Here is an 18494-nt window from a genome sequence, read left to right on the forward strand (position 1 = left end):
ACTGTAGCATTTTACATTTATTACCTTGCTTTGCAATAATAATATTTTTGTTTCAAAATGTACGGAGATATTAATTCTTTTCCATGGCATATTAACAGATAAACTGATCAGTTTTATGTGATTATTTAAAAAAGCAACGTAATATCAAACAATGAAACTCTTTTACTACAACACCTACACATGGACCACAGCATCTTTGTGTTGCAGTATGTGAACACAGAACCAACTGAGTAAACAAGTCAATGTACAGATACCAAACAGACTATACCTGAGGAATCCACGTGCTTCGGAATTTTTTGAATGACTATATCCAATTTAAAACCCAAATCCTGGATGACCATATAAGAGATTAACAGCAGTGGGAAAGGAACAAAATGATAAAAGCTAGTTCCAGTGTTCCTGGTACTTGCAGACTTGTGTATTAGCTACTTCAAGAGAGCATAGAAAGAAGATGAAGCCACATCTAGTCTTCCTTCAAAAATATACTCGCGTTGTCAAATATCACTGCCTCCCAGCTCACCCCTCATTTTTCATTGCTGGATTTTCCACAGTGCACTGACAGTTACTCGATGCTCTGCTTTGCAGAAAACTAGAGTGTCTTCTCCAAGGCAAAAACCACTCTGAAGCTCAGGAACAGTTCAGAGGGATAATATGGGTGAAATCATAGCAGGTTTGTTCCTTTCCACTCAATTCTCCAGAAACAGCTCTGTTTTCTGTTTCTTTATTGACTTTATCCTACCACATCTCCCAAGAAGCGATCTGTATTCTTTCAGGTCATGTTATTGGGTGTATGAAGTCTGTGGTAAAACCTTCATATTATTTCAGGAAATTTGAACTAGGAGGAAGGGTAAAAAAGACAAAAGCAAGCAACTATTAAGCTATGTGGCTGGTAGGTGCCAGTCAGCAATCAGAAGAGATTTTTTCCCACTGCAGGCACAAGCAACCTGCCTTACTCAGTCCAGAGTTTATGGGGCAAGAGTCAGCAAGCAGTGCTGGCCTGGGATCAGGAGCTGCTCCATGGGGATGCCCTCAGCAGCAGAAGAGTAGCAATGGCCAAGGAGATGGCCAGGCAGATGATGCTGCCTTTCTTACTGGGCGCTGTTGGGAAAGCTTTCCAATGCCTGGCATGAAGGCATCGCATGGGTCACCGTTTCTCTCCATTATTAACAATGTGGGAAGAAATTTGGTTCTAAATATTTTCCATCTGCAGATATAGGTTGTCACAATAACTGCATACTCAATGCATTTCTTTAGTTCTTCAGAATAGATGGTTTATACAGCAGCAATCTGTGCAGTTGTAGTCAGTAAATAAACTATGTAAAACCTCATTTACATAACGGACTATTCATAAACAACACATCTATACTTTAGCAAGACAGACCTTTAAGCACATCAACAGACCTAATATCTCTGTGAAGTTTAGACATCCATGGACCTAACAATAGTTTCTTTACAATTAAAAGAATTCAAAGTCTTTTAAATATAACGTTTCACAATTATAGCTACAGCCAATAATAAGAGAATCTAGACACATTTATCATACTTAACAAAACCCCAGTATTCCCTACTTCAGAGTAACAGACAAAATATCTGATTAACAGGTCTTCCAAGAAGCTCAAAAGAGAAAAGCACTGAAATGTAAAAACAAGACATGTATTGGCTACAGAAGGGGAAAACCTTACATAATTAAAGAAAAAAAAAAATAATCACCTTGCATCATCACCTTACATTTTATGGAACAATTGTAAGACAGACCAATATCCCCAGCACTGCATAATCTCACTAACATATAGCATTTGGTATGTCATCCCATTTCCCACAATGTTAGGAATTGAAGAAAACAGCAAAACCTCCCTTCTATTAAACAACAGCAGGATCATGACCAAGTTGATCACAGAAATCACAGGGAAATACTTGTATTTTCTTATCACCTAATAAATCTCCCTACCACCTTTTAAATAGAAATGCAGGCTTGTTTTTTTTCTTTAATAATTCCAAAACTATCACCATAATTTTCAACCTAAAATACATGAAAGCTCTTATTTAAGAAAGCTTTCATACATAAGTATTCTTTACTGATTTGTACAAATGGCCTGAATGGCTTGAAAGTGCTTTCTAGCAGATCGTTCTGAAGTAATTATATTTCCATATGGCACAACTGACTTTTGTTGACACAGTATAATATAACCACAGTTGCTTTGAAACAGCAGTGGCTGCAATTACTCCTATTAAATATCACGAAAACAGTTCCCCAGTTATCCTCCTTCTACAATCTTGTCTTGTTGATGTGCATGCATGTGGTTTAATGCAGGATGTGAAAGTGTGAGTGAAACATATGATGTAATCCTGGAAAAATGCTGTCAGGTTCGCTTCTAAACCCAAAAGGGACTCTCTTACACCAATGCTCTGAAATCACATGGAAAAACGTATTTTTCAACTGGATTTCCAAAATGAGGAAAAACACATTTTTAATAGCAGATTTGAGTCACATTTTTAAAATTCCTAACCATACCCCAAACCTCTCTGAATAAGGAATTTCACAGCTTTTTTGAACTGCTACCCTCACTTGGATACAAGGAAGAAGATTAGCAGTTCTGTCAGTTGTGGAAGAGGTTTAGATAGACACTCATAGGAAAAAGTTACTTTTACCACCTAATAACCAAAACAAGGTTGGAGGCAATACCCTATTGAGAGCACAGTATTGGAATTCATCAGTGTGTCCATAGTACCAACTTAATATTATTACACAAGTATTTATTGAGAAAACTAATTATATAAGCGAGATTTAACATGTATCTGTCTCATAGCTTTTTATAAACTTGCCTTTAATTTCAAAACTAGCTTCTCTTCTACTTACTCTACATAATCTTCTACTTCTTAAATTCTGTTGCCACTTTATTATTATTAATTAGTCTTATAGAAGTCTTCCTCCCCCTGAATTTGCTCTTCGGCTGTGGAATACAAAAAGAGAAGACCTGCCATTACCCTCTCTGTGAATGGTTTCTTTAATTGTCCTTTATTAATTCGTACAATGTAAATAAACCAAAGCTCACTGCTAGAAGAACTTACTCTTCTTTGAGTGACTGCTGCTCACTTCATTGCAGAGTGAGGATATGTCTACGCAGATGCATTAATTCAGTTGCTGTAGAATCACAGAATGCTTAGAGTTGGATGGGACTTTTAAAACTCCCTTCTGCTCTTCTTAATTCTTCAGAAACTCAAAGTTGGAAGATATCAGACTCCACTTATAATTCACAGAAGAGGTATCCCATATTCTAACTTTAGCAAATGAAGTTCATCTTACACTGCACTGCAGTGCCAAGATTCAGATTTAATGAAAAGCAAGGAAGCATCGGCAAGTATGAACAGAACAATGAATAAATTAAACAATTCCTGCAACAAAAAAATAATTACTCATTGATAAGATGGACTTCACATACCTCTTTTCCCCCTCCCTACTCCATTTACTATGGCAGACAGGTTCTTCAATCAAATGTACTAAATGAACAAAATGAATATAAATAACTCTGAATAAAAAAATACGTACATGGAGTTAGAAAATAAAACCTCTCCCATCATAAAAAAAAAAACACCAAAATTTAAAGAAAAAAGAATAATACAATCCCCTCTAGTTCTTCTAGAGATAGAATTAAAACTAATAGAGGGAAATTTAAAACAGAAACTCAATGTAGAAATTTTGAAGTGATTTTGATCAATAGAAATTGTGCAATCTTTTTCAACATGGAATCAGAAATAGCTTCTAGACATATGAGAAGTGACACTGCATTTGCAATAGACAATGCCTCCAAGCAACTAATGCAATAATTGGTTAAACATCAAGTGTCTTTCAGTGACAGGTAGCCTTCCCACCATCATACTGCAGAAAGATGCCATTTTGATATAGCAGGTTGAATTTCAAGTTTAAAAATCATATGGTAACCAGATTGTTACGTTATGCAATCGCTGCAGAAATTGTCAAAAGCCAAAAATGACTCATTATCAACTTCCTAGACTTTATTAAAGTAATTGGGATCTCTCTGGAATGCCCAACAGATTTATGGTGTGACAACAGAAATAGATAACATCATTGTGGCTTTGTTTAAAGTTAGAGAGTACAGTGTTAAATACAAACTTAAGCGTGCATTCTTTATTGGTATCAGTCAAATATAAACTCTCATTTCTTTCAAGTAGCACTAATTTTAACTGCTTGTAACGCTATAACGTGATGGAAAGTACAGCGACAGTAGTGGAGTAGCACAATCCTAGGCTGTAGCAAATAAGAACAAGCCCAATCACAGCAGCTGTAGATACAAAAACAATGGAAGAATAACTACTTACCTTCAACAGGCCTCCAGTAGGCAGGGACCTCCAGCAAAACACCTTACCTCCACTCCATGCCCTTAAATAGGTCTGGGAAGGGGTGGATCCTGGCTCCAGCCCTTCTGGTCATTCAGCTGCACCTGAGCTCCCTTGGGTTGGCCCTGCCTTTCCACCAGGTGCTCAATCACTGCTTCAAGCCATGACTTACCATTTCCACTACACTACTTAAGATAAAAGTGTATATGCAGAATAAACTTAATTTAACAATAACATGCATTTAAAAGCTAAGACTTTGTTCATGGCTTTCTTCTTCCAAGGGTTCTGTCCAAAACAGAGCCTCCTGGTCATTCAGCAGCAGATAAAAACCCTAATTATCATCTCAAAAATATGGGTTTAATAAATAATTATGAAAAACTAACCTAACTTAAACCCAGCCTCAATTACACACTTTTAAATTTAGTTAAATAATTGAATCTATTTAAACTTCAGAAGATCTATAAATGGGCTTTCAAAGTTTCTGGACATCTAACTACATAAAATACTTAAGCTTACTAACAAAGTCACCTTTCTTGATCACCTTTCAAAGACATTTTAATTTAGTTTACAAACTGCAAGAATGTGTTAGGTTTAAAGACGTTTCTTACATTAATCTATGTTCTGAAAATATCAGCACGCCAAAGCAAATATCAAAGGTGCTTTTAAATGCCACAGAATAAATTCTAAAGAGAAAGATTACTATCTAAATAAACAAAGTTTATTAAAATTCTGTAAATAAAATGCAGAATAATTAATAGACATCATGGCAGAACTTACACTTGGAAGTTCATTCTCATTCAATAAGTGTTCTGAGCAATGGTTAGACCATTGGTTTTCAGAATTTATGTTTAGATTGGGATTTTTTAAATTCCCCATCCAACCTGGCCGTAAACAACTCCAGGAATGGGGAATCCACCACCTCTCTGGACAACCTGATCCAGCACGTCCTCAATCTCTCAGTAAAAAATTTCCCCCTGACATCTAATCTAAATCTCCCTTAGTTTAAAACCATTCCCTTGTCTTATCACCAATTACCCATGCAAAAAGTTTTTCAACTCCTTTTAAATACTGGAAGGCCACAGTGAGGCTCCCTGCAGCCTTCTCTTTTCCAGTCTGAACAAACGCAGTTCCTTCAGCCTATCTTCATAGGAAAGGTGTTCCTGCCCTTGCATCATCTTCATGGCCCTCCTCTGGACCCATTCTAGAAGTTCCACACCTTCCCTGCATTGGGATCCCTGGATTCCGATGCAGTACTCTGGGTGAGGGCAAAATAGAGGGGAACAATCACCTCCTGCACCCTGCTTGCCACCCCTCTTCTGATGGAACCCAAGGTACCACTGACCTTAGAGGCTGCAAGCGCACACTGCTGGCTCATCTTAAGTTTGCACGTTGCTTTGTTGAAGCTCATTAGTTTCACAAGGGCCCACCTTTTGAGCTTATCAAGGTCCCTCTGGATGGCATCCCTTCCTTCTGCTGTATCGATCGCACCACTCAGTTTTGTGTCATCAGCAAACTTGCTGAGGGTTGCACTCAATCCAATTATCTATGTCACTGATAAAGATGTTAAAGAGTACTGGACTCAAAACAGACCCCTGAGTAACACTGCTCATTCCCAATCTCCACCTGGACATAGATCCATTGACAACAACCCTCTGGCTGTGGCCTTCCAATCAATTCCTTCAAATCCGTATCTCTCCAATTTAGAGATAAGGATGTGGTGAGAAATCACGTCAGAGGCCTTGCAGAAATTCAGGTAGAGGACATCAGCTGCCTTCCCTTTGTCCACTGATGCCGTCACTCCATTACAGAAGGCCCCCAGATGGATCTGGCATGACCTTCCCTTGGTAAAGCCATGCTGGCTGTCTCAGATCACCTGGTTGTCCCTCACACTCCTTAACATGACTTTCAGGAAGGTCAATATTCCTGAAAGGAAAACAATTCTCTCAAATATGAAAAACACCATATTTTAGCAAAACCAACTTATTTTAGCCTCAGAAATTTCAAAGTCAGTTTTTCCTTTTAATCATTCCAGAAGAGTCCAAGCTAAGGCAATGACTATGCTTACACAATTTCAGTTTGAATAAAACAAGCCTATCAAAACAAGGTATAGGCTCCAACATTTCATATCAAAAGATGTTTCCATGTGTTCACATGGAACATTCAAACAACCAACACATTTCTTTGATCTGCAGAATTATAGAGGCTAAATTTTCATTGGCAGCCTGAATAACAAACACAGGCAGTCATTCAAATTCATAGATATAATTATTATAATTCTGAGTGTACTGTCAGGCACACTACAGTCTTTCCTTTCCTACAGCACTTCTCCCAATGATCAATCTCACACTTCGCAATCTTTTGAAGCGTGAGGTGGGGACGGAGCCTGTGCATGCTTCCCAGCCCTTTCTAATGATTAGTTCCAAATGGTGCTTTACCTAACATGAGCCAAGCGTCAAGGAAGACTGTGATAAAGATCTACAGTCTAAAGGAAGACAGACTTTTTTTTTCAGATGCTTTACGTGTTCATTTCTTCTATTTCCAGATGTGTAACAAAGATGTAATTTTTACACAGATACTGAAAACATTCAGAAAGAGTCTCACACATAGTTCGCTACAGGTAAGTCTGACTCTCCAAAGTCCTTCATGTTCATTTTCTAAGAAAAATTGTACCTTTGCCTTTATGATAAAGGGTGATGTTATAAAAGTTCTCCAATTAGAAACCACAAGGAAACTGCTAGAGCCCTGGGAATTCTACACTGATGTAAAATTTAAAAGCATCCATGATTTGAAAAACATGTTGGAATGTTAATCTGTACAGCCAAATTTCCAAACCAGACTTAAGTCAGTCTCAAAAAAAAGCTTTACTTTATACTTGAAGCAGTTGAGGCCAATTTACCTACACAAGCCCTAGTGGGAATATGTTTGTTTAAATAAATGAATTAGACATAATTATGATTATGATACATTGGTTTCTATCCTTGAAAATGACTAACATTTTCTCCTGCCTTGCAGTCGTAACATATGGCAGTATATTTGCTATTATCATTTCAGAAATTTTGGCTCATTTTTTAAGTTCAAGACTCACTATTGGTAAAAACATCAAATTATGTAGTTCTCTCCCTTCAAGCTGCTAACACTAAGTTTGACGTGATGCACAGTTAAGCTAAGGATAGTTGATCTAATTTAGATTTTCTCAACAATCAAAAAGCATAATAATCAATAAACATAAGCTAATTCATTCAACTGCCTAATGTGGAATTATCTGGAACAGAAATGTTATAATAGTCTAAATAGTATTCCTCATAACTACAAATTAGAAAAATATATCTATTTGCAACATGCTGGATGGAGTAATGGTAAAACTCTATTCAAACAAAGATCCAGTTTCAACTGATATTTTATGAAGAATCTAAGTTTTAGTATTTCATTTAAAAGTTGTATTAGTTAGATATCTCTGGATTTGTCAGATATCTCTGGGGAAAAAAAAAAAAAAAGAAAGCAACAAAAACGTGAGACAATTCCTGTTTAAGTGATGCTGTTAGTAAACAAAGTTCAGTCCTCTTTTTAAGTGGATTAACATATTTTCCAAAGCAGGAGCTAACAGGCTATTTGCTGCTTATGGATGCACTACTTTTTCCATGACATTTACCTTGAGATGCAAATTTTTAATACTTCTGCAAGGTCAAGCGGGAGTGGAAGGAGAGATATGCAAGAGATCCTAAATCTTCCCATGGAGATTAAATTACCACTTCTGCTACAATAAAATGATGGAAGAAACCATGTTTCCCAAAGGACATATAGCATCAGTAGGAATGATGATCATGATGAAGCATCATGTTTCTGTGCTTTTTCCAGTACTGTAGCACTGCCCTCAACATTCTGCATAAAACACCAAGCTGCTAAATTCTTCAACATAATCATTTAGAAAGTGCCAAGCAGACAGCCACAGAAGATCCTCAAATAGTTCAGAAATCTCCTATTATGATCTCTTGAGAATCCTATACTGTCATGCAACCCTCCTGTAGGCAGAAACATGTAAGTGGTAAGTAAGAATGACTTGCTGAGGCATATAGGGTTTGTTCACATAACCACTTGCAGGTCAGTCTTACAGTATCTGCAAAAAACATGATAGCAATCCAGTTGTGTGTATGAGCAGGAGCTCAGCAAGCTATTGACACGTCTGAGAAGGGTACAAGGAATTCACTAATAAACTGCTTTCCAGTCTTGTGGAAATAATTCCTTCCAGATGCATTAGGAATTGCTCATCTTTTGACAAGATCACTCTTCTCCCCTTGCATCCACACGAGGATGTCACTATAAAGATTGATATGCAAAAAGGTAGTGCTGTACTTTTTTTTAATCCTCTTGAGAAACTGAGGGCCGTATCTCTACTGTGCACGATTAGAAATTGGCTCCGCAGGCTTTAGCTGCAAAACAAATAGCTTCTCCAGAAAGTACAAGAGTGCAGACAAGCAAATTACTGCCACAGACCACAGAAAATCTGTTCATAGCCTAACCACATTCTTGGCTCGAGAGTCAGATTTACAGCTCACAGAGAGCACCTGAACATGACCATGGGCAGACCAGACCTGCTTAGGCAGTGTGGTGTTTTGCTCTGCCATGTAGCACGCACATAGATGGATAAGCAGCAGCTGAGTTTTCCTCTGGACAGACAGGCTCAAGGCACCAAGCTTACAGAATACTGTTTTTGATGGGAATCCATCTACAGCATACAGATAACCTTGAGAAAGTGAAGCTTATAGTAAAAACTAAAATACCATGTTGACTAGATCACATTATTAGTCTGGATATCCAATGTCTAAGAGTAACATGAAGAAGAAAAGAAAAACATTTCAAAAAAAAAAAAAAAAAAAAGAAAGAAGAGACCACCCAAAGAGAAAACTTAGTGTAATTTCTATTTGAACTTGAATTATACACCTTTACTCATGGAAAAATGACTCCCTTTCCTAATTTAAAGAACACTGATGCAATTCTGCTGTACCTACAGACATTCTCATAGCAAGCACACATACCTGATTCTGCTTAGAAATCTGTTAACTTCATTCTTTTTTAAGAACTTGTTGCAGTAAGTCCAGAAAGTATGACTGTATTTCAGGAAGATCTGACAAAAGGCAACTACGAATTTACTGATTTTAATTGCAGAACACCTCAATCATTCAATGGGAGGAAGATTTTGTTAGGGCAGCACATTTTCTTCTTGAGGAGAAATGAAAAATATATAAATTTGTTCCTTCTTTGCGTTTTAACTGAACAATTTAATATGCACCCAGGTTTTGATAATTCCAGTAGAGAAACTCAAAAAGTTTATGTATTCATTTTATAATCTGCAATAACTAGCCCAATTTTTATTATTTTATTCATCTCTTCATTTTTAAATTAAATCACTGTATTAAAAAATACAGTGATTCTTTCTACTTCATTCAGGCTTAGTTGAATCTTAAACCAATTGTCAGGAGTCTGAACTATGCCATGCACAGTCTGTCCTGCCTACCAGCCAAGATAGTTGGCTCAAGGAATTATTAAATACATTCCTAGTTCTCTACTTAGTTTGATATTTGAATTTAGGTGGAAAATAAACTGACAGAACATTTGTCAAGTGGGTAATTTGTTCTACAAACAAAAATAATTTAACTTTCTAGTATCTGTATAAGTCTTCTCTCTCCTGTCCTTTACTTAAATGACCTTCTTAGATTACTTAAAAATGAGGGTTATGGTGAGGTATTAATTTGTCGTTTAACTTACATAATTCATCAATATGAAGATAAATTAGAATTTCTCATTTCTAAACTGCTGCCAGAAGACTTGATTATCTCACCAATGCATTCCTCAGAGACACAAAGGTATTTGTTACTCCTCATGAACCCCCAGAATTCTGATTATTTTTCCACTCACATGATCACCTTTATTCAAATGAACAATTGAGAAGAGAACAAGAATAAACACATCTTTAGTTCTTGTGAACAGTTAGAGCAATCCTAATATGGGATTGCTGATATGGGAAATGATACGGGAAATAAGCTAAATCCTAAAGCATTAGTCCAGATTCTCCTCTGTAGGGATACTGCATTTACTCATTTTCTTTTTTTCTTCTTTTTTGTGGCCTTATTGCAGAGCAGACATAAAGCCCACTCAAGTAAAAGAATCAAAAACAAAGGCCTGTCTGTCGTTAATGTTTACAGAATCATGTTTCCTTTTTTTTTTTTTTTTTTTTTTTTAAATTTTTATTTTTTAAATGAGCAGAGTCGTCTATTTTTCCATAATACAAACTAACTAATACTGATCACAGCTTGGCAAATTGGGTAGCAGCAGGGTTTGGCACAAGACGAGCTTCATTTACAAATCAACGCATTAATGTACAGCAAACAAACAGCATCCCAGGTAATAGATGTGCAAAATGAAAGCAGACTATACATTATTCCAAGAGCAAACAATAAGCTTTTACCTGAAACTGAAAGTGAACTCCAGTTCATAATCTTGCCTTTCTGACATTAGCCCCATTGACAGAACTTAAGTTAAATCCCTGGCTTGGAGGGTCCTTCAGCTTACAGGATTCTGTCCCTACTTCCACAGATACAAAACTGTCCTTACAAGCATGACCATCTTGAAAACTTCAAACAAAATCCAATGAATTGCTGCTTAGCTAAGATCCAACTTCAATATTAGACATAAATTAAGAGCAGAATATCTCCACCCCACATCTCAGTCTAGATCTCCTGGCTATAGATCTCAAAATACACACAGTGCATTTGCTTAGCCAAAATTTTACTGTAGGTAAATCAGCATGTGTCCATTGAAGTCAATGCTATGATGGTGCTCCGTACCCACCGAGCATCAGATTCACAAGTGTATTCTCCAGTGAAAGTGAAAGCTTTGCATGTGGAACCACTGCAGAAAACACTCCAGATAATAGGACTATGGCTAAGAGATAAACAGAATCTCTTAATGTTAGGAAACATGAATGTGTGTGCGAATAAATTGCTATAGTTTTAAGTACATACGTGCACGAGGGCAAAAATTAGTGTTTGATACACAACAGCTTTTTTTTTTCCACATACACTCATTTTAATCTCATTAAATAGGGAAGCTATTAAATCACAGCTTCCATTGGAAGAATAAAGTTGCATCCATATGTGAATTAAGTGTTCAAAGACTCAAATATTTTCAACTTCGTTTTCCTTTGTATGTCTACTTTCACAGAGAAAATCAAATCTAGAACAAGGTTTCCTGAAAATGGGGCTGAATTTTAGATGTGGATTCATCATTCAAAAGTATTTCTAGGCGAGATCTGAGTCGAAATTACCTGATTAACTTCTGAGAACTCGGAGAAAAGGAACGATTCAACTTCAAACTCTTCTCATTCATTTGCCATGAAAACATCGTTTTAAGTAGAATATTCATAAATATATATAAATATATGACTTCAAGGCTGGTGGGCAGACTGTTATACATAGCCTATTAAAATGGTGATAACTATTAACACAATTTCTCCGTGTTTATTTTAAAATCATAATTAACGGGCTTACTAAAATAAGCCTAAGCAAATGGGGGCTCTGTGCATACTGCACATGCCTTGATGCTTTAAATTTGTTTGTGCAGCTGTGAGATTCTCAAATTAACTATCTGTCAGGAAAAGTAAAATACTGCCAGGACAGCTTGGAGATGAAATCCAAGCCTATGGGAGAAAATTACAAAATGGCATCCTGCTACATGAATCACTTTTATGGAATAACTCCTGCTATAATAAGTCTGTAGTTTCTAGACAGCAGATCATTAGCAGCAGCCCAGGTAGTTCCAGGAACTTACTACAAATGTTCAGCATTTATTAAAATGGATATCAGTCATCTCCTTGTCATTTCATACATGTACATGAATTGGCTTACTTATGAGGGTAAAAACTCCATATAAATTTTAAAAAATATTTCTCTCAACACATGGAATAGTCACATTATTCTAACACTGCACTCCCTAATTAAAATTTCTATTTACATTTAAAACTCAAAGTTTTGTCCTCCTGAAGCAAGGGATCAAAACCAACATCAACATTTCCCAACCCTCAGGTTGTGAAGCATGCCTGAATCTAGCTGCTGAACAAAGAAGATGACTGTTTTCTGGAGTGTGCAAAAGAACCTTGCACCCAACATCAACCACTGTTGAATTTTTCATCTTTAGAAACTGAAATGCTTTCAATAATATACTATTGTATGATTAACTAACACCACAAGTTAGAGATTCAGTCTCATGACAGATGCATTCAGGTTATCTGTTCTGACACCCAACAGAATCTATGATGGCATTAAGCTTAGGTGGGCAATGAGAAGATAAGGTGTAAATGGCATCAGAGGCTGCCAAACTCTGGTGCATACTATTCCTTTGGGTAACAGATATGAAGTACACTCTGATTTGGATACTATTTTTAGCTGTAAAGATTCAGTCCTAAAGAGTGAAAATTATGTTTCTGTGTATAGAACTACAATTTATTTTAATTTAGTTGAAGTTTGAACCTTGTGAAAAGATAGATAACATGCTGCACAGCCAGCAAGTTATTCATCCCCATGAAGTAATAAGCCACTGAAGCACTCTACCAGGTGAGCCAAGGAACTAGCTAGCCTAGACTGACCTTAAGTGGGTATCTAGGGAAGACTAAGACAACAGCACACATTACACTTCTCAACACATACTCAGGCTCTAATCACTTTATGCAAGGGGACAGTAGATGTGGTTACTGTGCATTCATTACCTTGTTCAGTGTTTTCCTGAATTCAGGTTAACTTTAAGACTACGTAGCATCCACCAGTCACTTCATAAAGAAGAAACCCCTGTTTTTTGTTTGGCTCCTACTAGCTTAACTAGATGTTACAGTTCTGCATAGAGAATATCTGCCACACCACCTTGATTTTGAAGGTTCCATCATACGCACTGCTGCTCCTTTCTGCACTAAGACTCCTAACCTATTTAGTCCTTCTACATAAAAGGCTACTCTACTGACCTTTGTTGCCTTCCTCTTTATTTTTTGTATTGTACATCCCTTAATCTACTTTCCAGTTTCTTAAAGCTGTATTCCCAAAGTCACATTACTAGCAGCTTCTTTACTCTTTTGATAATATCTCCAACATACAAAAGCATCTCCATACCACACAGGAAGAGTTTATATCAATACCAGCACGTTCCTTCTAGATTTAGTAGACTTTATATTTTGGGAGACATAGCCATTTTCATTTATGCTTTCTTAATTTATTTCTCAGGCAAAAAGGCTGGCCTACGGGATTTCCCTAAAGACAAAGCATTCGTTTCTCTCTCATGAGAGAGGAAGTATTCAAGTTTCATTAAGAAACAAACGCAAGACAGACAATTAATAAAAACTTATTGCCTAAGAAGTTTAATCAGAGGCAATAGGATTTAACCTCTGGATTCTGTAAAGTACTGCAATATAGACTTCAGAAATAACTGCAAACAACTAGTGAGTCAGTGTATGCACTATTAGTTTCCAATTGACTTCTTACATGTGTTGCCATTGCAGCTGAACTTACCAGACAGCTTCAAAGAGCTGAAAAAGCAAATTCATGAACAGCAGTATCTATCAAACAGAACGGAATATATCATCTTCCTCTAAGACAAAACTAAACCCAAAGTATTTTATGGAGCTTTGCCATCTAGGAAGTAGCACATATATAAGGAAAGTAAATAAAATCTGCAAGCTAGTGGAGGGATTTAATTGGAAGACTTTTTTCCCTCACAGTATCTTTATCCTCAGCCTTATCCTCATCCTGTCTCCCTCAATCAGTTGCACCCTGGCGCTGCCTTCAAACTGATTCTTCTGGCAGCCACTCATTTACTATTGGTCTGCTTCGATCTAAAAAATCTCAAATAAATAAAATATATGGATAAAAATCTTTGTATGTATTTTGGCAGAGATTGGTACCTGTAGAACTCCCACCTACCAGTGAAGTCTTCTGCTGCAAAGCACCTCATTGAAAGACTAATATTTCTGTTTTCCTGTTCAGAGTAAAGTCAAATGGCCCCAAAGTTCCATATATATTATTAACAGAGTGCATAATAATAATAATAATAATAATAATAATTCAGAGGAGGATTTTGGAATTCTTACTATGCTAAATTTCATACAGTATAATCTCCTCATATATTTCCTTGGCACCACAAGTCAGATTTTCCAATTTGCAGACGATTCATATTGCTTGAGATTGCTACACAGGGAGTTACAGTCTGAAAGGATAAATAGTTCCCTAATAGCCTACAGTGACACAAACGCTATTACTCTGCCATTTCTTTGAATTTTTAATAAGTATGAAATAATATATTTTGGTAAAACTGCAGTGGAGTAGAATGTTTTTCCATCTAATTGCATTGCCTGTTATAACAGCTTGACAAACAAAAAAAAGGCCAAAAAATTTTAGTTATTCCAATAAGATATAGGATTACAAAAGTTTAGTTGGCTCCTAATGCAACTTCAGTTCAAAAAAAAAGTGGATCAGCTATCTGAAGTAAGAAAGGCTATATTGTCAGATGAGGAAGTAAGAAGAGAGCTCTAGTTCTTTCCAGATGCAGAACAAAGAAGTATCAAACATTGACATGTTCCCAGGTTATCTTGCCAGGTATCTCAAAATGATCCATTGTCAAAAAAAAGTCTGATGATGCAAGACAAAATAACAAGACAAGCAAACAAAGTTTGTAACAACAAAGTGCGTTATTTGAACTTCTGAATATTCTCTAAAGTTCTGTGCCTGTTGATCAATTTACATCTATTATTTTCCTGAAATTTTATACTCAGTGGACATGGCTTTTCAAGATGTCTACTTTAGAGAAATGAAAAAGAGAAAAAGCATCGACCTTTACAATTTAATGGCCTTTTTAGCATGCCAGCTGGGTAAGATGTGAAACAGAAAAATATTTTACAACTCTGAAACTAAATTCATCTTATGGGTAATCACTGAAGCTTTTAGTAGCTTTTATTAATAACAGTACCTTTTTACAAAAAAGTACAAAGAATCACTAACAAGTGATACCTCTTTTCCATTAGTTCCTAAAGTCAAACAAAAGTAAGGCTTTTTTTTTTTTCCCCAGCTTGGAAGTTACCAAGACACTAAAAGGACACCTCTTAGGTAAAAGACAGTCTGGAGCACATCACAGGGAGGAGTTCAGAAGTTATCCAGTACTTCCACGAGCTAAATTTGGATTACCAGTTCAAATACAGAATATGAGTTTCATGTGTCTTTTCCTCCATTATGGAAGTAGTGTTGCCTCTCTCTTTGATTTACTTCTTGTCTTTTTCCCTCCCACCTATCCATCTCCTACTTTCTCTTCCTAGCAGGAAATAAAGCAAGCAGAATACAGAAAGACAGAAGAAGAAAATCCAGTTCTCCCCTCTACAAGCACAAAAACCTGCACAAAGTTAAAAATGAAGCCTGCCTTAGAACAAACAATTCCTTCTGCAACAACAATTATGAGAAAAACAACTTAAAGAAGCTGCTCTTGACAACACTGTCAGTTCTCAGAACTGCTGATAAAATTTATTCTGTGCCCTGATTTCTCCTATAGACACATTGTGAGAACATCAAGAACAGACGGTGCATTTTTTTGTTTCCTGCTCTTAGGCTTTTTTTTTTTTAACCTTCCTTGAAAAGGAAGATGAATCTGAATTCAACCAGATCAACAGAGAAATAAAATCAGATTTAGAGCAAATGAGTTGATGTAAATATCAATAATTTCACCTAACTTCTCCCAAAGAGATGCTCACTGCACTCTTTAGCTTCTCCCAGTAAGACTGGCCTATGGCTGGGATCAAGTGAGAGCTTAACTCAGTCTTTGCAAAGCTCTTCAGTATCTTCTGAATGTTTATGTTTTCCACAATATCTCTGCAGCTCTGAATCCCTTCCAGTACACCACAGGACCTTTAAACTCTAGACATGAAAACTAACTGCAGAATTGTGTTACTGGCCTTCTGGGAGCTGTTTAAGGAGGAAATGACACCTCCCTCTGCTCCTTAATATTCCCCATTGCAAATACATACAAGAATTGCATTTTGTCTGTTATCAAATAAGATCTAACAGTGTGATATGGAAGCTATCTTCAACATGTTACAAGTTGATTCTGAATATCTTCCTTGTATTATTACTTCATAATTATTGAAGAAGCATTCATTTCTCCCAGTTTTACATTATCTTCTTCTCTGCATGGAAGAATTACCTCCCTGTCCATTAATAGAGGCACCATAAATGAAAACTTTTAATTGCAAAATATTACATGCTAGAATAGTTAACAACACTTACTTTGCCAGGCTTGTTTGCCTCAAAGCTGTTTTCTTTTAATTTCTCCTGCAGGGTCTCAGCTAACCGACAAAGCAAGGCACCATTATCCAATTTCTCCATAAAGGTTTCTGCTGTTATTTCTCTACCTGAACAGCAAGCAGAAAGTTAGCATGGCAAACAGTGTGCAATGGTATAGATGGCACTTGTTTTAAGAAAAAACAAAACAACTAAACTAACAAACAAACGGGCACGTTCTAAATGCATTGAAATCAAAAGAAATTTAGACATCAATTTAAAACACACTTTAATTGAACAACTAGCATTTCTTTGAATAATCTCACTACTGCATCTCCAGTACGTATAGGACAAATTTTAAAATAACATGCTTTCTTTGGGTAGGCTTGTGTTACTTGAAAAATAATTCTAGCCTATAAGAACTCATTTTATTTATGAAATTCCAGTGCTTTTAGCAAACACAGAGTGCAGTAGGCAGATGGTTTACACTGACATATGTGGGTAGTGATAGCATAAAATATTGTTAACACACTGAATGCAGTTTATTTTGTAGAAGTAGCAAACCATACAATGAAGGAAAGGGAAGTATTCAATGATGAGACAAAGTCTTGATTCTGCAGGAAGGTGACTGCAGAACAAAAAGTTTCATGCTGTATTTCACTGCCCAGCGTGAGCAGAGCAGGAAGCCTATGGTATCACTGTAATCCCAATGGTCCCATGGTATTCAAACTAGGTGAGACAGACCAGATGAGAAGGGAATCTTTTGCCACCTCCAGCTGAACTCCCAGAATCACGCCATGATGATAAAAATTTATTTGCGTAGGCTTTTGTCTCAAAATTGTTAGATACTTCAGCATTCTTTAGGCAAAATAAATTGCCAGTCATTTCAGTTTGGACAGTTGCACGCCAAAGATTAAGACCTGTACAACTTTTTCAGATACAACTTTTCCTTTCTTTCCCCCTCCCTTTAATTCTCTCCGCCACACAACCCACTTTACGGTTCCCATATACCTAAATGACTTCTCCAGGCAGCAGAGCAGTAGCAGCTCTACAGGCATTCAATACAAAGGTAGTTAATATGTAACTGACATTACTTTAGCTCCAAATTCAACTGCACTCAGATCTGAAACTGATAACCCACAGAATAATAAAAAAATATCTCAGCATGTCAGCACCTCAAAAACCTTCAGTATCATTCTGGCATATTTTTTCCCCAATTTGCATTTATAGCAAAAGATTAGAAGCCATTAGAAACATAAAACTAAAAAGCTACTGACTCATAAGAATAGCTTTATTTTTTATTAATAATAATATTTTTTTAATAGACTCATTTTCTATTAAACTATGTTTCAAACATTGTATAGATGTGTGTACACATCTATTCTGTCCTGTGATTTGCAGATTTATAGGTTTATTACTCTACCAGTCAAGATTTAAAAAAAAAAAAAGAAGAAGAAGAAGAAAGAAAAACAACCTGAAAGCTATTTAAAACTGTATTCTCATTTAATAGACATGGAAAAAAAAAAAAAAATCTATCTTCTGCTGAGATTGAACAATACATTTACACTATTTTTAATGCTGAATAGCATTAGCAGTTTAGTCACTGCATATTGTAAGCTGGAGCATTGTAGTTTTGTTCCCTTTTACAAAAGCTGGAAGAATTAGTTTTGCACTGAACATCTGTATCCAATGAAAAATATATTAGGTGTCAGCTTTCAATTCACTGTATTTTATGTCTCCAAGAGGTGGCATTTCTTTGCTAAAACAGACACTGACATATTTAACAGTTGAAATGTATTGATTCAAATGAGAGCAATGTTCATAGCCTGAGGAAAAAAA

General features: G+C 36.3%; 1 protein-coding gene across 2 annotated transcripts in view; it reads right to left on the bottom strand.

Annotated features, from left to right (window-relative positions):
- LOC125695164 (growth arrest-specific protein 2-like) overlaps nt 1-18494 on the bottom strand; it is a 260093-nt gene that overhangs the window by 225898 nt on the left and 15701 nt on the right. For both annotated transcript variants that reach the window (XR_007377836.1, XM_048949317.1), the window contains exon 3: nt 16662-16786. Coding sequence is in view for 1 of the 2 variants with exons in the window: in XM_048949317.1 (XP_048805274.1) it covers nt 16662-16786 (125 nt within the window). In the remaining variant the exon portion in view is untranslated. The remainder of the gene's footprint in view (nt 1-16661; nt 16787-18494) is intronic.

This window comes from Lagopus muta, chromosome 6, assembly GCF_023343835.1.
Source record: "Lagopus muta isolate bLagMut1 chromosome 6, bLagMut1 primary, whole genome shotgun sequence".
Classification (NCBI taxonomy): Eukaryota; Metazoa; Chordata; class Aves; order Galliformes; family Phasianidae; genus Lagopus; species Lagopus muta.